The following is a 27,497-nucleotide window of genomic DNA, read 5'->3' as shown; positions in this document are numbered from 1 at the left end:
GAAATCTTTTGTAAGTATTTGAAACTAACGGTATGATTTTATTTGCAGGCATATTGTGTTATAGTTTGTTTCTCCTGCCGTGAAAATATACAAGGTTATGTCTCTGGCTTGCAAAGGCATTTTAAAAACCATTTGAATAAGACTTCAAAGTCAGTGATATTTTTTGACTGTACTTTTCCACGCTGTAACTCGCGTTACGGAAGTTTTTATTCGCCAACACAAATTAAATAAATCTTGATAGAGCTGGAATTAGGGCGTAACAGCTTTTGTAAACAATGACTTCTCTCGATGATTTCTCGAAACTCAAGGCACGCCCACGCAAACCAACATAACCAACGGAAAGGGGAAGACTTCCCCTACCCGATAATGACGTTGATTTGAGTGAGCGAGCCTTGGCTTTCCAGAAATCATCGAGAGAAGTCATTGTTTACAAAAGCTGTTATGCCCTAATTCCAGCTCTATCTAGAAATATATTTCATACATTTTTTTGACAAAACTGGTTTTATTTTTATGAAAATTCAAAGCGAAGTATCCTTAAGTGAAGTGTGTAGCAATGGCAAGAGCAATGGTTACTTTATATGCGGGTTGTCACTCCCAACTTAGTTATTTTGAGGTATCATGGTATCATCCAAGCCTTTTGTGGAATAGTTTTTATTATTTGGGCTATGGTTATTTTATTAGGGCCAAGCGCAATGGCAGCGGAAGCGGAACGGCAGCGGCAGCGCAAAAGCCCAATCTGAGTAAGCCTACTTGTCGTATTGAAAACTAGTTCGAACCAAATCGACTTCGGTTAGGCATCTTGTTGCCATTTGTGACAAATGTCAAACTTTCCGTTCCCGTTCCGCTTCCGCCCACATTACGTTTGGGCCTTCACTTTTAACCGATATGAGCCCGCATAAAGAATAACCCTAGGGGAAGGACAGCTCCATGTATCAGTATCAATACCGATGGTGGAAATATTAAATATTTTAATATGTGTGATATTTGCGAATCTTATACTTAGTCTGACAGTTGTTTTTTGTTTGTATTTTTGTTTTAAGTGTACATTTGACATTCGTTTAATCAAAATTGCATTTCACACGAGAGGCAAGTCATTCCTTTGTGATCTTGCTGGCCACCGCCACCAAAATCCGCTCCTTGTTTTCATAAATTCGGCATTTTTGGTAGCTGTTCTCAGTGCACATAATCGGCCGCACTTCCATTCCCAGGAATTAATTTCCACGAATTCTTCATCGTCTGTGAACCAATGTGCTGTTCTCCTATGGAACGGGAATCGATTGACAACGCCGCCCCTGCTAACGGAAGCCCAGAGTGATGGTCCCGTGGTCGTATTACGCTTGATTCTCCATGAGAATGCAACTTGGAGAGATTTGTTGCTGGGGGGAACGTCCAGTACCATTTTTATCATGAAAAGCCGAAGTCGAAATCGATCAGAGCTATCGAAAACGAAAATCTAGGCAAAAATTATGACAAACAGAAAGCTGCAGGCTGCAGTAAACATAAACAACAACGGTGCAACGTCATTGAGTGTATGCGTTAAAGTTACACTGTTATTTTTTTTTTGTTTTACTTTGAAGCTTTCCGCTTGACAGTTAATATCATTAATATTTATACTAAAAATTATAATATCTACCAATTTGAGCAATTTTTACATCAAATATTACTTCAGATCAAGTTGTACTTCCCCTAGGAATAACCATAAGATGCGCCTAACCACTAATTCGAGATATCATCCCAACTTTATGTGGTATGGTCAAACCATCTAAGATATCATCAGTATATGGTACCCGTTTATTAGGGAGTACATCATACTCAAATTTGGGTAGTTTATAATATGTGTTTCAGTAAGTAACTGAACGAATTTACCCCCTACCACAACCATACACCACTGTCACGATGGAAAAGCCTTAAACCAGCAACACTGCCGTCAGTCAAACAGACAGGGACAGAGCGAGCTATCATTTTTTGACAAAAGTTCCAAAGCAGCGGACTTCGAAAAAACTTAGGGCCACCAAAAGGTAATCTTTTGCTAGATTTTTCCAAGATTATTGTGAACTAGTTTGCTGTTATCGATTCGAAACGGATCCTCTAACTATTGCGCTTACAATCCACTCACTTTTCGACCGGAACGTCATCCAGGATTGCAGGCAGGAACCGGCTGTACAAGCGGTGTAGGCATTAGTCGAGCATTTTTCTTTCGATCATCGGAGGGCAAAGAAGCCGTGACCGAAGACACGAAGGAAGCATACACACATCAAGCGTGAGTAGTAAGCAACAACAGGAGTAGCAGAAGTAGCAGCAACAAAAAAAGCAACCTCTAGGAAAAATGGTGAGTGTTATGTTTTCGTTATCTCCACTGATTATCAGGGGCTAGATTTCCCAATATGGAAGTTGCCGGTCCGGTCGCTTGAGACGATTTCTTCCCCGTTTTGTCTACTACTGTGGGATTAACACGTTATTAGGTGCAGTCAGCGTTGGATCGGATGGTAATAAGCTGATAAACGCATGATGACGAATGAACTTTGGACGGGGCCCGCTACTGGTGAGGTGTTGTGACGATAATAGACGACAGTAAATGACAAATAAGATGGTTTAAGAGGTTTACGTGAAAATTGCCTACTACTTGTTGAACTAAGCTATCGGAGGATGAGAATGTTGCATTTCGGGCAGCTATTTTTGGTTGACCTCGGACTGGTTATGGAAGTTTCAAATAGCCTTCAATTACCTATACGTGCGCTGCTGCAGCAGTTGACATTCGAAAGAACCCTACAGTGACATCTCAATTTACGCTATCCGACTGATTAAGTTAAGTTGTTGGTCGATCGGTGGTACATTGATCGTTTATTCGCTTAATCAAATTTATGTTGTCAGACTCAATTACCGATTAGGTAGATGATTTGTTGTTAGCAAATCCGTACCTCTCGTATGCCTAAAGCAGGATAAATAGGATTCAGTATTTTGTAAATTACCTAATGATACAGTTACCGCCTTTGTAAGGAAGCCTTCTGGAAGTACAAACCGATGTTGTACCTTTACTTCGTCAATGCCTTTGCGTAGCCGCTTTTTCACAAAGTGGTGAATAGTTGTTGATCTTTTCACCAAAACAAAGGTCGACTTTTTATCGCAAAAAAAAAAAATAGTACCTCGAACAACTAAAATTAAATCTTGGGTTTATCTAAAACACTGATTAAAAATAACTAGTATACTCATCATTTATTATGTCTCTAGATTTTTTTAAGGCCGTTCATATCGTAGTTGCAACGTCAGAACCAGTGAAATTGCAGAGAACCACTTCAATGTACAACGTTCAATGATTCATTCTATTTGATCAGCACCGACGGGACCCAATCCGGCATATGCGAACTCGGTTCAAGGAGTCTTTGAAGAATTTGATTTCCATATTTAGGCTGCCACTCTGTAGCGCCGTGATAGCACACAACAGTGGTAAATTGTCTGGCTCTATGGATGAGAACCACTGGAGAAGGACCTTCTTGGCATGTCTGCATCATCGGTATTCAAATCTAGACTAAAACTGCGAGTGTTAGTAGCCCAATGGGATTAGAGACACTTACGCGCAGAGACGTGCCGATACCAGCCTCGGAATGAACATTGTTTTACTGATTTGACTTTGTTTCTATAGTATGTGTTTAGTGTACTATATGAGAAATGGATTCAACAATTATTCTTGAATGAGGGCACAGAGAAAATTCGCGGCAAAAACATCCAAATTTCGCCGTTGAGAAATGGGAAAAAATTACGCGGCAATATTTGCGATAATCTTAATAATGATAACATTTTCATTGTTTTTGACGTAGAACTACGTCTTTGTCGACTATACTGGGGTGCAAATCAAAAAATATGTGTGGTGAAATAGTGTTAGGTTTTGAACGCTTGTAACTTTGTCATTTATAGATGAAATTAAAATCCAAATACGCCAATCGATAGGATATTACTTAACGAATCTGCTAAAATAAATACTTTTCAAATTTTTAATCAAAAAACTTTTGAAAAATGCACAAATGCTAATTTTATCACTGTTTTCATGAACTAAACGGTTTACCTAAACTCAGTCATCATAAACGAATACCACTTGGTTGCACATCATTCTGCTTGAACCTGAAAAGATATAAAACAGCGCTGCTGTCGTGTCTCTGCTCATTACCGCTTCGGACGGCGTGGAACATGGTCCCGCAAATTTCATAAAAAGTAGAAGGGTCTGTGCCTAGGGGCACGAACGGAAGCTTGACGTAGGACCGCTAGTGGACGGAATAAATGTGAAGAGCATTAAGTTCTTTTAATTGATCAAATCAGGCATAACATTTGATAACGGCACAAAAGGATTTGTAAACAAACATTCTAAGGCCCTTTACACGCGAACTAAAGTACGCCGGTTTTGAATTGTAGGCGATCCAAATTTGTAGTAATCTTTTTCAAAAAGAAAGTTGATTACGAGAATCAATCAGGGTGGCCAGTGAATTTTCATTTTGAAAATCCCGGTTTTCCCGGTTCAAATCTTAAAAATTCCCGGTTGTATGCAACAAAAAAAAAAAAAAACAAAATTTACTGATAGGATAAAAAAAATGTGATTTAAGAAGATTCCCAAGATTCTGGAGCTTTGAAATTTGTGTAGAGTCTGAAACTAGAACTTTTCTTCAAAATTTGTGATTAATAACATGCTTCGTGATGCAAGATTTGGAAAAACAATAATTAAAATGTGAAATTTTGAATTTTTTTCAAGAACACAGATTTATAAAAAAAAAACATCATACTTATGAGTCGTGGAGTCATAATTGTCACGCTCTGAGACTTGGAAGCATTTTAAGGGTAATAACAAATTACATAGCAATCTGTAGAATCTGGCGGACAAACCCTGGAATTTTTAGTAAAATTTAAAAGAATTCAAAGTGTTGATTAAAAACAAATATTGAGAAGGATTCCCACACAGTTTTCGAAGGAGAAGAGCAGATTTCCAGAATTATTCTTAGAATTATTTATGAAATCCATAGAAATTATTAAATGAATTTGGAAGGATTTCTTTGGAGAAGAATGCAAGTTCTAAATTAAACTGTTAGGTAATTTTATTAGATTTAAAAAAGAATTGTGAAAATAAAAATAAAACATTGCAGAAAATTCCTACGTGGTTCTGATGAGATTTGTATGGGCATCGTGAGGAACATGACAGATGAATTTTAAGAAGAATTCCAAGAGAATTATGATCGGAATTCAACAAGAAACAGAGTTCTTAAAATGTTCTGGCAATAATTTCAACCCTAGTGCGAATGATTCCAAAAAATTTGCTGATAATTAGAAAGAAATTCTTTAAAATACTCCAAGGGGTTTATAAATTAATTTTCGAAAGATTTCTTTTGTTTTGAATAGAGTTAAAAGAAATGTTTGAAAAGATTTTTAAAGGAATCAAAGTCTCCTGATAGGCGGGAACGGAAATTATATGAAGGATTCCAATAAATTCTTAGAAGGGGTTGGAAAAAAATTCCTAAAAGAATTCAACAGTAATTATTACGCGGAGTGTTTTCTGGTTTATTTCAGAACAATTTCAAGATAATTCAGAGCAGAATTCCAAGTTAATTCTGGAATTCATCATGAGAATTTTGAACAACGAAAAATTAAAACCCCGGAAAAGAATAATTCAGTTTCGGTTTTTACAAATATTTGTTTCCAAACTCCAGCATCTTCAATATTTTCTTTAGAGGACCATGCACTTTACACCTGAAATTGAAACGACAAAAATCAATTTGCAATATTGCTGAGTGATTAAATTCTAAAAACAATAAGACGGTATACTGAAGAAAATTATGCAACAAATAGAGCAAGACATTCATTTGCTAAAGAATCACTCTGTTTTAATGGTTTATTCTGAAATTCTGATGTAAAAATTTGTTCCTGATATGGTTAATTTATTTTCCCGGTTCTCTTGCAGAATTCACGGGTTTTTCCCGGTTACTTTGCAAATTCCTGGATATTTCCTGGTATTCCCGGATTTCCCGGTTTGCTGGCCACCATGAATCAATCAATCAGAATCACTTGCACCCCTGCTTCCAAGTTTGTGTGGTCGTTGGGGGCTTGTGGTTCTGAATATGGACAAACAAGCATAGATAAATTCTATTCCAACTCTTTACTGATGTAAGCTTGATGGCCCTGAAAAGAGCCGTTTTATTGAAGAGGACATCCATGGCCACTTACGCTTGGCGTGTTTAGTGTAGGTGACGGACCTCATTTTCCACGAACACCTTCAGCACACCTCGTAGATCAGACCGGAGATACGTCAGACACTGCGACGGCGAGCCAGACGACGGATGGTGGTTACCTCGAAGAATTTGCGATGACGATTGGCACCTCCTTTGCCACGACCAGCCACGACCTACTGCTACTGTTGCTCACCACGCCGTCCGAAGCGAAAATGAGCTGATACCACACAGCAGCGCTGCTTTATATCTTTTTAGGTTAAAGCAGAATGATGTGCAACCAAGTGGTATAAAAGCTACAAAGACTCCTCCCATTATGTGTAGTTTGCTATCAAGTAGCGACACTGGCTATTTTCTTTTTGCGTACACGGCGAATGAGAACGACCCAAATTTGAGTTTAGTCGCCAAAAGTGTAGGAGCTCAGCGACGAGAAAATTTATCCCATGGTTTCCTGTGGAAAACCTAAAAATCTGCCAGAAAATGAGGAAATTGACGAAAATTTTATCCAGTCTCGGAGTAGTACCAATAGACTGAGTGAATCCAATCTTTACTTTTCTCAAATTCGGGAATTTTTTCCTGGAAAATCCTGGAAAAACTTGGGAAAACATGAGGCAAATTTACTCATCGCTGAGTTCCTGCACTTTAATTCTTATTTCTGAGATAAGTAAACTCAAATTTGGGTCGTTCTCATTCGCCGTGATAGATATCGGCACCGGTGGTTAGCGTGATTAACTCTCATCCCAGCAGGCCTGGGTCCAATCTCAGTCGGTAGCATTGGAGCTCAGTACGGAAAACAAATCTCGCGTCACTTTTCAATAGGTCCTATCTACATTGATCGATTCTCTTCATAGACACTCTCTTTTGTAAATAACTTGGCTTCACAAATCTGGATCACCAATAGAAAAGGGCCCATCAGCATTTGTAAACAAACCGTTCCAAAGCCCATTCCTCATAAAGCGAAGGCCACCCACACAAACCAACACCATCATCGGATAGGGGAAACTTCTACCTACACGATGGTGGTGTTGGTTTGTGTGAGCGGCCTTCGATTTGTTAGGAATGGGCTTTGGAACGGTTTGTTTACAAATGCTGATGGACCCTTTTCTATTGTTGATCCAGAAATGTTTCCTGCCGTCTTCGTCGAATTAGATGCTAGATTGTTGCTTCTTCCATCGAAAATATCCGGCCGTGGCGATTCAAAGATGATCAAGGTTGATCAAAATAATTTGTACCCCTGCTTCCAGTTTAATTACACGAGCATTTTGTGTGATCGTTGGTTCTGAATATGGACAAACAGGCAGAAGAATTCTATTCCTACTCTTTTTTGTAATAAGCTTGGTGGCCCTGAAAAGAGCCGTTTTGTTGCCAAAGATGATTTAACCTCCGAAACCAAACAGAGTGCGTTTCTGTCACTTCAAAAACGTAGATGACATCCATGGCCGCTTACGCTTGGCGTGTGTACGTCAGACACCGCCATGGCAATCCAGACAACGGATGGTGGTTATCTTGAAGAATTTGCGTTTGGTTCTGAATATGGTGATGAGTGTGCAAAATATTACGCAATTCCATCTTCCCTATTCGCACGCGCCCGAGGATCGGAGGCGAATGCCACTTCGACTTGTTTCGTCTACTTACTACTCTCTGACGACTGTGCTGGGGAAACAGCATATGCATGTAGGTAATTGGTCAATTTGATAGTTAATTTGACGGTTTTGGACAATGCTGGACATTTACCAGTTTTTCAATAGTTTCTTGTTGAAAATCAACATTTAGAAGCATTGTTTTCGATGCGTAGCCATATTTCTGATCGATTGGTGATAAAATTATTGAAATTGGACCTGGGGCAGCTGAGTTATTAACGTTCAAAATCTTTCTAAATTTGTTACATGTTCCATTTTCAGTTTTCACAAAGTGTACCCCCATATAGAAATCAAAGACGTAGTCCTACGTCAAAAAAAAAAAATTCAAGGCATATGCTATTATGATGGTGAATTACACACAACTGACTGTAAAACATATCTGGTACCTCTATATATGCAATTAGATTATCATCGATCCAAAGTCCATCCATTTTTACATATTCTGCACAAAAGAAACTTTCTGTCCCGCCCCATTCATAAAAAACGGCGGGAAGTCATGTCAGGTTCGATTGTACATCGTTCTGCTTGAACCTGAAAAGATATAAAACAGCGCTGCTGTTATGCCTCTGCTCATTACCGCTTCGGACGGCGTGGCACTTGGTCCTGCAGAAAGCAGGACTAAGTCAGCGGATAAAAAGGTGGATCACGGCGTGACCACCAAATTGGAAATTATGTATGTACCCCCCCCCCCATTTAACAACATCTCCCCCCCCCCCTCTTAATAACAACAACCCGGAAAATATATGGTCTTTGACGATCACTTTTTCCGGGAAATAAATTTTAAGCAAAACCACAATTATTAATATAAACAAATGTTTTCCGTTAATTCCCGCACCAAAACTTTCAAATTTCAGGAGAAAAAAATCAAGGGATATTCGATGATATTATGTAGGTGAATTACACACAACTGACTGTAAAACACATCTGGTACCGGTACCCCAATTAGATTAACATCCAAAGTCCATCCTTTTTTTTACATATTCTGCACAAAAGAAACTTTCTGCTCCGCCCCATTCATAAGAAACGGCGGGAAGTCCTGTCAGTTGCGGGGTTTAGAAAGTATGTAATGTGCAAAATATGTAAAAAAGGATGGACTTCGGATGTATTTTTTGTGCAAAATATGTAAAAAAGGAGAGACGTCGGATGTTAACCTAAATGCAAAATAGATAGAGAAGCTGGTTCTACGTCATATTGCGGTCGTGTCTAGGACACAACCCTTTAATATTTTTTTTTTCATTTCTACAATTTTTTACCAAGAAAGACAACAACTTAACCTAAATCTTATGATTTGGTAAATTTGGTTGTCACAAATTTTGCAAATTATGATTTTATTACAAAGTTCTAGTTTTGAATGATTTAAACTGCTCGTATGAAGTGATCGGCTGTGTTCACAAAGTGGTTTATTGATCTAAAAACCACAACGTCAACGGTTTCATAATGTCGCAAATTCCAAACCCAATAGTTTTTTTGGGTGAATTTAGCAAAAAAAATCCAAACTTTAAACTGCCACACTGCCGCTGGAAGCATAATTGTCCCATGTGTATATGAAACTACATAGCACATGGGAAAATTATGCGTTCATTCTTCGCAGATTTAATAACAAAGGTAAACAAAGCCTCCGTCGAACAGATGAACCGCTCCCTCGGCGGAAGATACATCTGGACAAAGAAAAGCGGCAGAAATTTCCGATACTCCGTAGCCATTGGGGTACTAACCATGGTAACTTTCCGGGTTATCGACTTGGACTCACAATAACCCATACTCGGGGTTCAACCACCGACAAACCGACATGAATGACCAATAAAATTTCTGACCAAAGCACACTAATGACATCTGGCTCCGGGTTCGCTGGAAATATTTAGCTAAGTCATGAACCCGCATGCAAAAGTTATGAATTGGTTCGTGTCTGATCTATTCTGGACAAATTATTTTTATCTAGGTCAAACAATCCTATGGTTTTGACAGTTCGGATCACTGCACATTTAAATCGAGCGTTTACGATTTTCGAGCATAAGTAAGAATTAAGTGTTATGTCGGTTTGTTGGTGGTTCAACTTACAGAACCAGTCAACATCACCGTTGCGTAGTGGAACGTTAACTCTGACCTGTACGGTAGTGACCACTACCCCATACAAAATCAACCCTCAGCGACCTTCGTCCCGGCGGTAACACGGAGGCCGCGATGGCGGTATGAACAAGCTGACTGGGAAATCTACGGCGCCACTGTGGAGACTCTACTACTACAGCGGAACCCGGACAGTATCGAGGAACTCTCAGATGCCATATACGAAGCAGCAACGGCCACCATCCCCAAGACCAGCAGCGTACCGGGGAGAAAAGCTCTCCGCTGGTGGAATGAAGATACGAAGAAGGCAGTCAAAGCCCGGCGCAAGGCACTTCGGCGTGTAAAGTGGCTATCCATCGGACACAATGACAGAGAGGAGGCCCTTTATCACTACCGTGAACTACACAACCAATGCCGACAAGAAATCCGTGATGCCAAGCAATCCAGCTGGATGGATTTCCTGGAAGGGATGAACGCATCGCAATACTCGGCCGATCTATAGCAGCGAATCAACGCCCATAGTGGGAAACGCCGCACGACAGCACTTCACTTCCAGGTTAATGGTTCCACGGTTTCCGATCCGGAAACGGTAGCTGATGAACTCGGTACCTACTGCGCCGAGCTCGCAACCATTGGCAAGTATGACAACAAGTTCAAGCAGAAAACCAAGCCATCGACCGCATCCATCGCAGACTTCATAGTACACCCCGATACCGCCAGTACCGGTATAAACCAAGCTTTCTCTTGGCAGGAACTGCAGCATGCCTTTCGCTGCAGCAACGGGAAGTCGGCGGGACCCGACGAAATCGAATATCCTCTACTCAAGAGGCTACCGGTACCAGGACAGCTACGGATGCTAGACCTCTTTAACAAGCTCTGGCTCACTAACGGGTACCCAGCAGTATGGAAGGAAAGCTTGGTAGTTCCCATCCCGAAAGCCCGGGTAGCCACCCGTGAAGTCAACAAGTTCCGTTAAATAGCGCTAACATGTTGTATGACCAAAGTCCTTGAGCGTATGGTCAATCGAAGACTGAAGCAACACCTCGAAGCTGGAAATTTCCTTGATCACCGACAGCACGCTTTCCGAGAAGGTTTTGGAACGTCCACCTATTTCGCAACCCTAGGGAAGTTCTCGAGTCCTACGACAGTGGTCTGCACACCGAGATAGTATCGCTCGACATATCGAATGCCTTCAACAGAAAGTGGACACCCCTCGTCCTTAAGCAACTAATCGACTGGGGTCTTAAAGGACCCATCGTTCAGTTTCCCCGAGGAAACGGGTGTCCCACGAGGATCGGTTATCGCCGTTACCCTGTTCCTCTTGGCGATGAACGGAGTCTTCTGTCAACTACCGAGAAACATATGTGTTCGTCTACGCCGACGACATCCTCATCGTCACCACCGGACCCACACCAGTACGTACAAGGATGAGAGAGCCCAAGCGGCAGTCTCCGCCGTCGCTAGGTGGGCCCACTCAGTAGGCTTTGAATTATCAGCCTCTAAAAACATCATGTGCCATGTCTGCCCTTCTCGACACAGAAAATCGACGACCAGTCCATACCGCTGAAGAAGACCGTCCGAGTTCTGGGAGTTTTCGTTGACCGATTCCTCAACTTTGAACAGCATTTCAGTACAAGTCAAGGACCATTTCCCAACAGAATAGATCGAACAACCGCAGCATCCGTTTTCATGTGGCGAGTGCAATTATCTATAGTCGCCTTCTATACGGGTTGGAGATGACCTGCATCCCAACGGATAAGCTTTTAGCTACGTTAGCACCAGTCTACAACACCTATGCCCGGATTGGCCTGCTGCCATCCACGCCCGCTGACGCTGCATGCATCGACGTAGGCATCCTGCCTTTCCGCTTCCGTATAACCGCAGCTATCGCAACCAAAGCCGCTGCTTTCATCTCGAAGACATCCGGAAATCAAGGGATCTTCCTCCTCGTTAAGGGAAACAGACTTCTCCGCACGGCTGCCAACGAAGATCTCCCCCAAGTGGCCAGGGTCCACTGGCATGGAGATAAATGCTGGCAAACACCATTACCGAAGCCGGATTAAGGACAGATCCAAAGCCGGAGACAATTCCATGGCCATGAAAAAGACTCTAGCTGAAATGTTAGGAGAAAAATACCCCACGCACACTCACCGATACATGGATGGATCTCGCTCTCGGGCCGGGGTCGGTATCGGTCTAGCCGGTAACATCACACCAACCAGCTGCAGCTTACCGCCGCAATGTTCTGTCTTCTCTGCTGAAGCTGCTGCCATCTTCATCGCTGCTGCAACGCCCTCGGACCTCATTGTGCGCAAAGGCCAGTTGAATATCAGTAGAAAGTAGCGCTAGACAATCGTTTGTTCCTTTGCTCTTGCGGAACCCAAACTGTGGTATTTGATAGCAGTATTTGAAGGATCATTTTCTCCAACAATTTCCTTATGCTCGAAAGAATGGCAATCGGACAATATGAGTTATGGTCAGCCGCTGGTTTGTCAGTCGAATGGCTATTACTTTGACCTGCCTCCATTCAGGTGGTATAATGTTGTTTTCTAGTAAAGAATTGAATAAGTCTAGCAAGCGTCTTTTAGCGATATTTGGGAGATTGAATTTAATCATATCGCTTCCTGGTGAGGAGTTGTTCGATGAAAGAAGAGCCATAGAGAATTCCAGCATTGTGAATGATCTATTCAGAGAGTCGCCGCTCGGAGACGCTTCTCGAAGAATGTGTTCACAGCAAAAAAAAAAATGTAATATCGATCAATGTAATTCAAGCTGATGTATGAAATAATGATGTAATAGCAAAAAGCAGATACAATAGTACATCAATGGATTTAATTTTGTTCGCAAAATTGATGTACATCGTACAACGTTATATTAAACAACCGATGGATTGACCTGGTTGCAGCAGTTTGGATGTAATATTCAACAACTTTTTTCTGTGTTGTATTGGAACTGAGTCCGGAGGTTTTGTGTCTACGAAAAGCTTTGCAAGCATCAGATTTTTCTACATACAATTAATGTTGTGTGCATTCCATCCTGGTGTGGCTGGTCTCCTTTTGAAGGGTGCACTTAGAATATTGGGGATTATTTTTGGCGCAGTGGTCTACTTTGGTGAACATAATATTTAAAAGTTCAAAATTGGTTTGCAAGAACTAGATTATATGAACAATTTTTAAAATTCCAATTAAACAAAATCCTTTTTGTTAGGTAAACCGGTTTAAATTTCTACTGATGAAAAATTTGCGGATATTCAAATAAACTTCCAATAAAATTGATAGAAGCATTTAAATATTCTAAGAGCAAATGTTGAATTGTTAGCTACAAACATGATATATAAAACTAGGAAATTTTCGAACTATTGACCAGGAAAACCGGGAAAAAACCAGACATTTAAAAAAAGAAAATTCAGTTGCCACCCTGATACGATATTCTTTCATCATGAGTTTCATGAGTGATCCGGATTCCGAAGCTACTATTTGCTTGCACAATTTTTTTTTACTATTCTGATTCTCTCCCTCTCTCGTCCTCCTTGCAGGATGTCTTCATGATGATCAGACGGAAGAAGACAACGATCTTCACCGATGCCAAAGAAACCACGCCGGTTCACGAGCTGAAACGAATGATCGAAGGAATCCTCAAAGTGCCTCCCCGGGATCAGCGGTTGTACAACAAGGACAACCAACTGATGGAGGACGATCGGACACTGCAGGATTGCGGCATCACAGTGGCAACGGCCAAGGCACAGTGTCCGGCTCAGCTCGGGCTGGCAGTCCGAGAAAACAACGGCGACTTTGAGCAACTGGAACTAACGCCCTACTCGCTGCCGCCGGATCTGCCCGATGTTATGAAGAACCAGGATGCAGCCAACGGTCAGGATCAGCTTGCCTAATGGATAGTGTGTTTCTTCTGCCTACTGTATAGGTCGCGGGCGGGCGGGGTTGCTTTGTACTGTTTTCTTGCTCCTTTTTCATATCTCTTGAATCAAAGTTTCTATCCGCACTTACAAGCTCGATTGTTTCCCACTCACATATGAACCAACAAACAAACAACAAACCAACGCATACACCACTTTATACTCAGTCATCAACATTATTATTTTTGTTAGGATCGCAAGCAGTTCAACATCAGAAGGTTTCCCAAAATTTAGTACTAGAAACTTTTTTTTTTTTGTTACAATCTTCATTTCTTACGTTACGTCGAATGTTCGAATCGTGTGCAGTAGAAAATGTACGAATGGTGTCAAACGTGGGGACGGTAGCAGTATGTTGTGTAGTAGCACGCTGAATTGCACGGTTGTTTCTACTATTATTATTTTGTTGTACACACAGAAGAACCATGGCAAGATGCAAGATTAAGATTATCGAAAACGGTTTGGAGGGAATCACGCGTGCTACCGGACGAAGAAAGGTCGTTATCCCTTTTTGTGTATTTTATTTGAATTTTATCATTGTAATTAAATTATGAAATAAATTATGCTCGATTTGGGAAAGCGTATTATTTTCTGGTCTTATTGATGATGATGATGATGATGGTCCAAGCTCTTACCCATACAAAGGCGTGAGCTGGACGATTTATCTTTATGATAGTTAAATGTAACATCTTAACCAGATTAGCAAACAAAAACGAACTGGTTACTGTTACAGATATAAATTCCCTCTACAATATACAATGGCTTCTCAGCGATATAAATGTAAAAAGCTTAGGCGTTCTTCTCTTTGTTCACCTCAAATATTCACAAGTATCTCCAGTGATCAAGAGTGCATGCATAATCAATAAAGCATCTTTTAAAACTAACAACACTGCTCACGAGCCTCCGACATTCAGCCAGAAAACTTACTACTAATTCAAGGCATCTTCCAAATAAGCTTCAAAGTTCATTTTTTTCATTCGTGAAATGTAAAATTAAGTCCTTTATATCCGTAATCTGCCATGTGATGATAATAAATGGCCATGTTGTTGAGAGGTATTTTTTTAATTAATGCATGCAATATTCAATATATTTTTTTCGCATCATCTCTGTTTCATGTCGGGTATAACGGGTATAATGAAGATCGCTACAGCTGCTGACGAGATGATAATCATTGGCGACTTCAATCTACCGGCATTTTCTTGGCAATCAGCTTACGGTGGATTCCTGTATCCGGACCACGACCGAACTACATTTCACTCTGGAGCTGTAAGCTTTTGGGATCATTACAGTATCGCCACTCTGAAGCAAATCAACCACGTTGTTAATGAGAACAATCGTAGCTTAGACCTTTGCTTCTTCACCGCTCAGGATACTGCTCCACATTTGTCTATGGCTGGCTGTTTCTCCGTTGATAAAGACTGTTCCACACCATCCTCCTTTAGTTATTGCACTTGAAGGCAACCAAATTCCTGAGGTCATTCCACCCCCCTAGAGGTCGCCTACGATTTCCGAAATGCTGACCACGACACTATCGGGGAACTTCTTTCAAATTTGGACTGGCACGGGACACTCATCCCTGTCGATGTCAATGCAACTGCCCAAACGCTCTCGCATATTTTGGCTTACGTCATTGAGCGACACGTTCCAAAAAAGTTCCTAAACAAGGTAATCTCCGTATGTTAAAGTCTTCCAAAAAAGTCGCGCTAAGAAAATACACCAAGTACCACACCCTACAACTGAAGGACCATTATGCGAGGATCAATCATGCGTATCAACGAACCAGTCGCCAATGTTATCGGCGTTATCAACGAGATGTTCAACGGAAGCTTCAATCTCACCCGAAAACTTTTTGGAATTATGTGAATGACCAACGAAAGGTGTCTGGCCTTCCACCGACTATGGTACTGAACGGCGAAGAAGCTTCATCCCCTCAGGACATTTGCCGTCTGTTCTCAGCCAAGTTGGCGAGTGTATTCTCGGATGAGAACCTACCGGACGAGCACGTTTCTCTAGCAGCCAGTAATGTTCCAATGTCTGGTCAATCTTTGGCAACTATCAACATCGACCACGCTATGATAACTAGGGCGGCTTCGCAACTGAAGTCTTCATTTAAGCCTGGACCTGACAAAGTTCCTTCCATCTTTCTCAAGCAACACATCGATAGCCTGGTGGCTCCTCTCGGCTTTCTATTCGAAATGTCCCTCTCCAGTGGGGTGTTTCCTTCCTGCTGGAAATCAGCTGAGAGGGAAGGGATGCAAAAGAAACATCGACAACTATCGCGGCATCACATCGTTGTGTGCCATATCTAAACTTTCGAGTTGATTGTTATGGAACCATTAGTCTCTCACTTCAAGCAGCACTTGAGCGAAGACCAGCATAGGTTCATAGCAGGGCGGTCGACTACTTCCAACCTTCTGTGTCTCACCTCGTACATTACGGAGAGTATGACAGACCATATGCAAACAGATGTCATCTACACTGACCTATCAGCCGCCTTCGACAAGTTGAACCATCCTATAGCGATCGCCAAACTGGATAGGCTCGGTATAAACGGCAGTCTCCTACGATGGTTCGAATCCTATTTATCTGATCGTCACTTGGAAGTAGCAATCGATGACTGCCGATCTCCTTCGTTCCCTGCCACTTCGGGTATTCCGCGATGTGATGAAAATCTATCTTCGAATCCGAGCCATCGCTGACTGCCACCTTCTCCAACTCAACGCTTTTGCTAATTGGTGCCAACTGAACCGCATGGTTGTAAATCCAACAAAATGTTCAGTAATCACGTTCTCACGGAAGAAACATCCAATTACATTCAGTTATATCCTAGAAGGCGTTGACGTACATCGTGTGAATCACATTAAGAACCTGGGAGTCATCTTAGATTGTCAACTCACATACAGTCAGCATATCTCGTACGTGATCTACAAGGCATCCAGAACGCTTGGCTTCATTTTCAGGATAGCTAAAAGTTTCACGGACATCTACTGTTTGAAGTCACTTTACAGCACCCTGGTCCGGTCGGTGTTAGAATACTGCTGCCCTGTATGAAATCCCAATTACCAAAACAGTGTACAAAGCGTATAGTCTATTTAACGACGTTTCATCTGGTTTGCCCTTCGACGATTACCTTGGAGGGATCCTCATCGTCTTCCAAGCTACGAAAGTCGGTGCCAGTTAATTCACCTGGATCCTTTGTGGAGTCGAGGAGACACGACAAGGGCCCTGTTTGTGGCAGACATTCTACTTGGCAGAATCGATTGTCCTTCTATTCTACAACAAATCGACGTTAAAGTTCAACCACGAGCACTCCGTAACAACGCAATGCTGAGGATACCTTTTCGTCGTACAAACTATAGTTCGTATGGTGCTATCAATGGGCTACAAAGGGTTTTCAATCGTGTTGCTTCCTTATTTGATTTTCACTTGGCACGCGAGACGCTGCGTCAGAGATTCCGTGATATATTTTTAAGAATTAGGAATTAAGTTGGACTTTACGGCCTTTGAAGCTTATTACTTCTTGGCTATATTGTATTTCCTAGTATTGCTTAATCCATCATTAGGACTAAACCGTCTGTTGATGTAGAACCAAATAAACACAATAAACTAACGGAACCCCTATTCTGTTAACCGTTCGAAACGGATTTCCTATATTTTTTTGTATGGGAATTCCGTTCCGAACGGAATATAGAATATAGGTGGTGAACTTTTGTTTGACCTTGGGTTCCCTTGAGGTTACAGCTGAGAGGATGTAAAATGTCAATATCAGTACCTACAAAATGTTGATTTTCACTAGCCATCTAATGTCAGTTTTAGCTCACATAGTTTCAATTATATATAAGGGAAATGGCTCTAATGTTGGCTTATGGATCTAAGATTGGGCCCATCGCTAAAAATCTGCTATTTATCAATTTTATCTAGATGAACGCGTCATTGAGACGGTACTTATGGATATTTTTGGTCGCAATGTAAATTTAGTATATTGCTGAATTTATGTGTGGGCCCAAATTAGGGTCATTTAGGCCGACTTTACATCCATTTCCACTACTATAAATTCCAGTATCTGTATAAAGAAAGAGAGAAGGTTTAGTAATTTACAATAGTACAATACACTGAAGAAGTCTGCACATTGTAGACGAAATACGCGTATCTTTTAAGGATAATCAAATAAGGTAGTGGAATTAAATGGAAATTACTAATCCTCCTCTCTTTCTTTATACAATGCAATGTATAAACTAAATTTTCAATAGCGACCAAAAATATCCACTAGTACCGTCCCACTCACGCGTTCATCTATATAAAATTGATAAATAGCAGATTTTTAGCGATGGGCCCAATCTTAGATCCATAGGCCGACATTAGAGCCATTTCCCTTAGTTGGTTTATTGAGCTAAAACTTGTAACCTAAAAGTAAGATTTTCAACTGTCCACTAGGGATTTTCCTAGGCATTCCTATTTTAAAGCCTGATATCATTGCTAAGACTATCAGTATCGGAAGTGAAATTCAGTGCTGGATATATTAATTGACATGGTCGACAGCACGCAGCACAGCTGATGTTTTCCGGGGAAACTCATTTCGGCACAAAAAGAACAACCACTTACCAAACGCTTTCAACGTAAACGCAAGACTGTATTTCATTTCCTTCAGTCCTCACCGCACCTAATCCGAGTCATCATCATCGTCGTTATCGGTTCCGTGAACTCCATTTCCCCCACCAGCACTGTTATCATTCAGCATTATACTATTCGCAGCAGTGGCATTCTCAATTTCCTTCGCTTCCAAATGGAACTGTAACCGGTCCCGGAAAAACTCCACATAGGTTTGCTTCTGGGTGGCTTGGGCCGGCAAAAAGTGACCGCCCGGATGCGTCAGTACCTGCGGATCCGTAAAAGTGTCCGCTAAGGCCATGCTCATTTCTACGGTTAAACGAAAATGATTAAAAACTCCAATTGTGCAAGACCATCTTTCAATCCGTTTCAAACTCACCCTTTGGAATAATCTCGTCCGCCTCGCCGTAGATGTGCAACGATGGAATCTGCACCTTGCTCTCGTAGAAATTTAGATGCACCAAACTGCCGGATCGGAAACCGGACGACAGTACGGCAAACTCCGGCTTAATTGACGTCATCCCTCGGGCACTCAGATCGCACAGCAGCCCCACGAAACAGGCCCCCTGCGAGAACCCCAACAATCCACAGCACTGTTCCTCTTTCCACACTTTTTCCACCAGCTTGAGACTCTCCTCGAACCCGATTGCGGGACCATTTTTGTTCGTTCCCTTGAAGGTACCGTCCTCCTTGTTGAACCACCAGCCACGCTGTGCCGGATCCGGTTCCGTTCCTGGTTCGCTATCCGGAAGAGGGGGAGCAATGTGTGGTGCCGTTACAAACACCAGTTCGGCATGCTTGTTGATGAATTTCCGGAACGATCCTAGCTTGGATTTGAAGCCGTCGCCGTTTTGCCGATAACCGTGCAAGGCCAGAATCTTTAGCTTTGAATCCTGCTCGCCGGAGGAGACATTTTTTGATGATTTTACTACCGTTTCGTTGGCCATGTGTCTAATTAGATTAGGTGTAAATTTTGAACGTAATATTTTCACTTCACTTGGGGGTTTTCAGATGTGGAAATAATGGAAAAGCGCAACCGAACTTTGGTTGGTGCGTTTGTTTTGGATTCTGCCGCTTCGTTTCCCGACCTCGTTATTCAAATTGTCAAAAAAGGGATGAAAGGGGAAATAAATACGAACATACAGCGTTGCCAGACGATTTATTGTTAAATTCAGTACCAACATTTCAAAGGGGCGTAATTGCATTTGTAAACAATGGCTTTAGCCGTCGATTTCTCGCAAATAAAAGCTCGGGTATTGGAAGATTGCCGCAAAAGCTCAACGCAGATGTCGCCACTGCATGATGATGATAATGTTGACAGACTGCATATAAAATTCGTGAAAATTATCATTAAATCATAATTTTCATCAAGCCTGCGTGAAATCCTTCCAATATAACATTCGAATTGAAGAAGAAACGAGAGAAGAAAACGTTTTTACGATCAGACTGATGTGCATCTTTCCCTAATAAAAATTGTATGGTTAATTTGCTTAACGACGTGTTCTGGGTATCATCCAAACCATTTGTGGAATAGTTCAATGATTTGGGTTATCGTTCGTTTATGGTTATTTTTTATTAGGGTTGACTTTTCCAGGTGAACTTTCATAAGATATATTCATTTCATTTCACGGCTCCATCAATGCTGCATCGTAAATATGATGGTAAACAGAAGTAAATTGCTCAATTACTCAAAATAAAGATGATTTGTCATCTTGTTATCACTTTGAAGACCATCTAGCACCATTTTATAGCATGGTGTGTGTTGAGTAAATCAAGTTCCGTTGCGTTTTCCGTCGAAAATTGTGAGTATCAATATGTTTACCTAAAAAAAGGCCAAAATGAACATTTATTGAATATTGGCGTCCTATACAACCAATCTCCATTACCACCAGCATGATACAACCTTTCCTAAGTAAATTCACTTAATTTCCACTTTCATTCTAGTGGAAATCGCACATATTCACCATTTTCCGAAAAATGCCGCTGCGCAGGAGGTAACCTCTCCCTGTGGGTGCAAACTTGTTGTGCATAATTTTCCATGAAAACATCTCTGATCCATACCGAAATAATAACAGTTAGTTTGCAAACACATTTTCTTACACGATTCAAGCAAAAGTTTCCACGGGAAATTATTAGTTTTTCTTTATGTACCGATTTGCCCCAAAAATCGTCTGTTTTACTTGAAGAATTTGGAAACTATCCTCCTTCTAGTAGTTCTCACTTCGAAATGTAGGTGGTGAAAGCAGGGAAAAGTTTCACTGCAAGACGCCAATCGGGTATCAAGATTGGGTCTGCTTGTTGACTTTAAAGCGTCAGTTTGAACGTTTGTTTTTGTATCCTGGCTCGGGTTGAGGTTCGCACTGAAAATAAGCTTGGGTTCGCAAGGGATGGAACTGGTTTCAAGCTGGATAATAAACAAATTCACTATTGGTTTCATCATTGTTTTTATTGCGATTTACACCACGTGATGGACATTTAGCACGAATTATTGCCAACGCTCTGATTAATTCTATGTTCACTGAATTTTTGCACACAATGATTTTAATTGTTGTGAACCATGAATTTCGTTGCGATTTTATTGTAATCAACTAAAATGTCCAATGTTTTGGTAATTATCTACGGCCCATACAAATTTAAAAAAAATGTATGGAGAATTAATCATGTGATGTTGTTTTTGACATCATCCACATCCAGTTGGCCAGTCATTTTCGAATGTATGGGAATGGTAGGAAACCATTTGGAAATGCATGAAAATTTTCAGTTTTTATTGATTATCGTCTTTATGGGCAGTTTTATGTGCACAACAATTGCACGAGTACATTACTATGGTGATAAGGTAAACACTCGTTTATTTGTTTCCTTCTGTGAAAGCATGTTTAGTCACAAATCGTGGATTTTCTGATATTCTCCATACTGCAAAAATGATTTTCCTACCACTGAAGGGGCGACATCTCTCGAATCTTCAGTATAGCTATTACTCAAATCATATAATTAATTGTCTACGCAGGGGGAGGGGGATCAAGAATCTAAAAAAAAAACTGTCTACGTAGTTAATTAAGGGGAAGCTCACCGCTTCGAAAAAAATAATTACGTTTTGATTTTTCTAAAAATATTGAAAAAAAAGTATCAAAAATCTAAAAAAATCACATTTTTTCTAATTTTTTACAGAAAATTCACGTGCAAAAACATGTTTTATAAGTCATTATGGCATAAAGTTGGACTCAAAAAACCACAAAACATCAACTTTTCGGTTTTTCTGAGGGTCCAATTTTTTTTTCATGATGGGATAGAAAATTTTTTTTTGCATGTAATTTTTGACAAAAATCTAAGGAAGAAACTGATTTTCTTGGATTTTTGATAATTTTTCCCAATATTTTTAGAAAAATAAAAACGTACCGAAAATATTTTTTTATTTTTGGGCCGGTGAGCTTCCCCTTAACAGCCCCTTAGCCGTTCATCCACTGTATTTCCTCTGCCATCTTACACGGCTCGATTTATGCTCATAAATATCTTAACATTGATAGAGCGTCGTTAATTTGCTACGCTGATAAATTGAACTATTCCCATTTTGCTTGAAATTTAATCATTTTGACATTAAACTCAGTTTAATTAACCGGTGAACACTCGTGTTTATTTCAGTTACCGTGGGGACGTAATTTGTGATTAGTCCCGGTCCCTTTCAAGTTGTATCATTATTTATGTACGGTCCATATATTTTAAATGACGTTTCACATTAATCTAGAGATGGCTGATTTTCATTCGAATAATTGATTAACGAACCGAAAAGTAAAATATTTGTAATCGGTTATATCATGCCGATATAAGCATTAACATCTTCAGAGGATCATCACCGATCGTTTCAAACATGTGCTGCACTCTCATTGGTGGAAAAATAGCAGCACAGCGAACAAAAAAAAAACGATTAGTTGTTAATCGAGTAATTAAAAAATGGGACATCTCTGATTTTGGTGTGTTTGTTTTGATAAAAAAGAGCGCGATATTTCATCTCTACCGAGGGGGCAGCAAAACCACAAAATTACCTTGTATACGGGGGGTATTCATTGGATGAAAGGGACCGTGAAAGAGGACACTAAAATAGAAAGTTTTTCTTCTCACAGTTTCATCTTAGTATTCATCTTTGGTTTAATCATATCGAATGATTAAAAATTATTCCTCTCTTTCTTAAAAATAAGCATCTGATATTAATCTCAGTTTAATCATGGTTGATTAGATTGTGGATTATCTTTTTTTGAATAAATTTTAATCATTTTTTATTCAATTTTAATAATTTTTGTTTGAATTTTAATCTTTTTTGATTATATATTTGATACTGGAAAGATTATTTCGATTTTAATCATGCATGACTACTGCCGAAGTAATCATGGTTCGGACTCAATAGCCCTTTTAAAAGAAACTAAACGATCCATTCTACCTCTGGTGGTGAATAGGAGAACGTCAAAAAGAGTGTTGTGAGCAGACATTTTTGCCTTGAGACAGAGGAAGCGGAACACTTTTTTACTTTTTCTGATAAATTGATTCATCTGAGATGCACCAAAACTTAATCTACAGTTAAACAAATTAATTCTGTAACGTTTTTGTAAAGGTCCTGCTGGTGTTCAGGAATATTATTGTTGAGAAAAATGGAAAAAATTAGAAAAGTGCCTTCCTTAGTGGTTATAATCTTCCGGATTTCTTCTGTGTGAACAGTTAAGGTACAAATCAGTTCTGATCTGTGGAAAATCGTACAATAAGACAATTACCGATGGAAATTGGCAAGATGTTGAATGAAAAATGCTTTAATTTGCGTTGTGAAAAATAGTTATGTAAACAAACGGTTTGGTTGACGTTTCTTCTCGAACTCGCGTGGCGCACTCTACGTTGGTGGTGTATTAAAAAGGCCTATAAGGTGAAGCGGGAATCTGCATACTTTTTAAGCTTTTTTGATTTAATTTATCTTTGAGTGCTCGTTTGAGTGTATGATTTCATTCGGGAACGATATCGTATTGCATAGCATTGATTCAATAAAACTATTGTCATCCTTAAGGGGAAGTTCATCGCTCCGAAAAAAATAATTACGTTTTGATTTTTCTAAAAATACTGGAAAAAGATATCAAAAATCTAAAAAAAATTACATTTTTTCTAATTTTCTAAAGAAAATACAAGTAAAAATTTTTTTTTTAAGTCATCATGGCATAAAGTTGGACTCAAAAAACCACAAAACATAGACTTTTCGGTTTTGCTGAGGGTCCAGTTTTTTTCATGATGAGATAGAAAAGATATGATTACATGTAATTTGTGTCAAGAATCTTAGGAAGAAGCTGATTTCCTTGGATTTTTGAAATTTTTCCCAATATTTTTAGAAAAATAAAAACGTGCCAAAACTAAATTTTTTTTTCGGGCCGGTAAACTTCCCCTTAAATTTAAGTACACCATCTACACTCTTAAAATTTGACACATTTTTATCGGCGAATTTCCATGTAAAATTCCACATGATTTTCATTTGTCCAGAAACAGAATCCACTCCTCGATCCACTAAGAAGTACCCATGAAATTTATGCGTCAAATGATTAGTATGTGTGGTTACACATGCATTTTATGTGTACACATATTAAGTATTTGTCTGACATATATATATCATTTGTTTATCACATTGCAAAAATTCATGTGTGGGACACATAACAATAATATTTGAAATTTTATTAGTGTGTGTCACGCTAAATTGAGCAAAAAAATAACCCCTCTCTTCACCCTTTCGTGGCGTTTTTCCTATACCTATAATGCATTGCTTGTCACAAAATCATAAACCTACCTACACACAAAGAACAAATATTGTTGCTATAAAAATATGTAATGCAATTTTAAATTAAAAGTTTCCCAAATTGTGTAGTTTTAACATCGATAATATTCTAAACGAAAGTTATTTTTTTGGTTTGAAAGTGTTTCTTTTAATTATCCACTCGTAATTTTAAAAGCTATTTTTTTTAAATAAAAGTTGTTGAACTGTCAAAAATACCTCCTCATTGCGAGGTTTTTGGCAGCACAGGACTTCAGTTTGGCGCTAAATTTGACGGGTGACACACCACAAGGCGAAGCAGTTTTCCATTGAATTGAATTTACACTTCACTCACTTTGCTTCCACCCCAACTTCCACCGGATTTACCAGGCAGAAAATCATTAAGGTGAGAAATTTTAGGAATGATCACATACACAGTTTTCATTCATTTTATTTTTGCAGAACTGGAACCAGAAAGCTAGCCAGGATGCAGATTTTTGCTTTCAGCTTCATTCTTGAGGATGTTTCGCAGGGCCAATGTTGGACTTCATCATAGTTCAGGGCACCAGATTTGGACAAACTTGACTCAACGGATTCAATTCATCTAGTATCCAGGTAATTATCATGCATTACATTATCCAGGACATTACCTCAAGAGTTGTTCAAGCCTATTCGAATAATTCCACCACAGATTTTCTTGCGTCACCCTAAAGATGCCTGTTCTGTTCCCCTTGTGTGTGATGGAGGATTTATCATGCACGTGATCAACCCGGTGATGGGAATACCGCAGTAATCACAAATTTGCCTCGTTTTTTCAACAACAAATAGTCATCAAATCAAAATCAATGACTGATGTCTTGAAGGAAGCAACCCACCGCCACGACGTCTTTGAAAATCGGGTAATCATAATAATGTATTGTTATTGTTGTTTATGTCAAGTGATAAAAATATTTCTGGATCTCTGTATTAAATAAATAAAAACATATATTAGAATTTAAAATGTAATGCGACGTGATTAAATTGAAAATGCTGTTTTTTTACTGAAAATATTTAATTTTACGATTGAAAATACCACATGTCATTTTAAAAGTTTGATTTGATTTAGAAAAAAATATATTTTTCTTTCAACACTGTCTGGCTTTTAATTTGACAGTAGTACCATAGAGGTAACTCTAAGACCACTGGGTCCCGAAGAAAATCATTATTATTTTTGGCTCACTCAGTACCAGAACAACGGTCCCAAGCAGTCCCACGCTATTTCACTCACCCCTGCATGTTCTGCATGAATCCACACACCCCTGATGTTATCTGTCAAACTTTCATAGCGAATCAAAACAAACATAGTGTAGTAATAGAATTTCAACTAGAATAGGGTACGTTAATCGTTTGCTTGGGACCAATAGGCTAGTCAAGTAGTGAGCCAATTTAAAATCGTTAGTTTCGTATTGATTGTTGGTAGTACAATTCGTTTTAAAAGTTTAAACTTTTAAAATTAATGGCCGGAAAACTTTTGAATGGACATTTGATTGACTTTCGCTTTGAAAGCTAACTGCTTTCTACCAAAAAGAACCAATGCAAACTTTTAATTATATCAATGGTTTTTTTAATTTTAGCAACGCTTTTTCTTTGTGTGTATCGACCCATCAACTCATGGACCGGGGACCAACGGCTTTACTTCCCCGTGGTCACCGGCGGCGCCGACTGGGATTGAACTCAGGCCTGCTGGGTGAGAGGTAATCACGCTTACCACTACACCACCGGCACCGCTGTTACAAATATAATATGTATCTATCAACGTTATTCATGATGATTTTTTTTTTTTTTTTTTTTTTAATAATTCGTTTATTTTTCCAGGCTCATTTGCTGTAGCTTTGCGGAGCCGATATTCATTGTTTAGATAACAAAATTACTTAAAACTAACGTTAGTAAAGCGGGGGCCGATTACTCGCGGCTATCTCGAGGTTAGGGGTAACAAATTGTAACAAATGGATGGCAGGGTAGGGATTGTGAACACAAGGTTTGGAGAGCAATGTGCTCTTGATCTCGAACTAGGCGACACTCTGATGAAAAAGACAAACATGGGGGTACACCGATGGGTAGCTAACAACTTGGGAGAACACAAGATGACACTAACTTCTAAATCCTCAAATCTATCCGTTTTAAAAACACATAAATTAAATTCAAATAGTCAAGGTCTCGGCTCGCCAAGACATCTCTAACGGGTATCGAGGGTTGTTTTCCTCGGGCCCTGAGGGATGTGGATAACTCAGATCTGGCAACACGGTGTAAGGTACACGACCAAACAACATGCTCGATATCGTGATAACCACTGCCACACGCACATAAATTGCTGCCTGAGAGCCCAATTCGATAGAAGTGCGAGTCTAACGAGCAGTGATTGGACATAAGCCTTGATATAACGCGTATAAAGTCGCGGCTCATGTCCAACCCTTTGAACCATGGTTTGTTCGACACCTGTGGGAGAATAGAATGTAACCATCTTCCCAATTCACCATCATTCCATTTGTGTTGCCAACTGATGAGGACTTGCTGACGAGCAATGGAGAAAAATTCGTTGAAGGCGATTTGTCGCTCAAAAATATCGCCTTCCATAGCGCCCACCTTAGCCAACGAGTCCGCTTTCTCATTACCCGGAATTGAGCAATGAGATGGGACCCAAGCTAAGGTGATAGTATAGGAGCAGTTAGATAAAGCACTCAGTTTAGATCGTATTTCAGGCAGGAAATACGAGGAGTGCTTCATCGGCCTCATTGAACGAATAGCCTCCAATGAGCTAAGACTATCCGTAAAAATGAAATAATGGTCAGAAGGTAGTGAGGCAATTCGCTCTACTGCGTAAAATATAGCTGCGAGTTCCGCAACGTATACGGAGCATGGTTTCTGCAGTTTATAGGAGGCGCTATGAAATTGATTAAATACACCAAATCCAGTGGAAGCATTTATGGTTGACCCATCTGTGAAAAATCTTTTATCGTTACTTACATGGTGGTACTTGATTGCAAAAATTGAGGGAACAACCATCGATCGATGGTGATCTGGTATTCCATGGATTTCTTGCATCATGGTCAGATCAAAATTTACAGAGGAACTATAGAAGGCTTGGAAGCAATCACGATTGGAGATTAATGAAGAAGGACCAACCTCCAGCGTCATGTACTCATAGTACAAACTCATGAATCTTGTTTGAGGATTTTGGTCGAGCAGCTTCTCAAAGTGTTCTATTACCAAAGGATTCAATACTTCACAACGGATGAGGAACCGGAAAGACAGCTCAGCGA

The 27,497-nt window shown here is 39.9% G+C and overlaps 2 protein-coding genes across 2 annotated transcripts; one reads left to right on the top strand and one right to left on the bottom strand.

Annotated features, from left to right (window-relative positions):
• Positions 1-1,963: 1,963 nt before the first annotated feature.
• On the top strand, positions 1,964-14,401 carry EloB (elongin B). The gene is made up of 3 exons (XM_065233819.1): positions 1,964-2,018; positions 2,140-2,329; positions 13,443-14,401. The coding sequence occupies exons 2-3, from the start codon at positions 2,327-2,329 to the stop codon at positions 13,794-13,796; spliced, it is 357 nt and encodes a 118-aa protein (XP_065089891.1). The 5' UTR covers positions 1,964-2,018; positions 2,140-2,326; the 3' UTR covers positions 13,797-14,401.
• A 4,014-nt stretch (positions 14,402-18,415) lies between these two features.
• Positions 18,416-19,461, bottom strand: LOC135711049 (esterase AAEL000016). Its single transcript, XM_065233790.1, has 2 exons — positions 18,805-19,461; positions 18,416-18,734 (listed from the first exon to the last, which is right to left on the bottom strand). The coding sequence occupies exons 1-2, from the start codon at positions 19,370-19,372 to the stop codon at positions 18,478-18,480; spliced, it is 825 nt and encodes a 274-aa protein (XP_065089862.1). The 5' UTR covers positions 19,373-19,461; the 3' UTR covers positions 18,416-18,477.
• Positions 19,462-27,497: the final 8,036 nt, after the last annotated feature.

Source organism: Ochlerotatus camptorhynchus, unplaced genomic scaffold (assembly GCF_037179485.1).
Source record: "Ochlerotatus camptorhynchus isolate MF236.1 unplaced genomic scaffold, CSIRO-AGI_Acam_v1.1 ptg000417l, whole genome shotgun sequence".
NCBI lineage: Eukaryota > Metazoa > Arthropoda > Insecta > Diptera > Culicidae > Ochlerotatus > Ochlerotatus camptorhynchus.
This window is presented reverse-complemented; position numbering and strand designations above follow the sequence as displayed.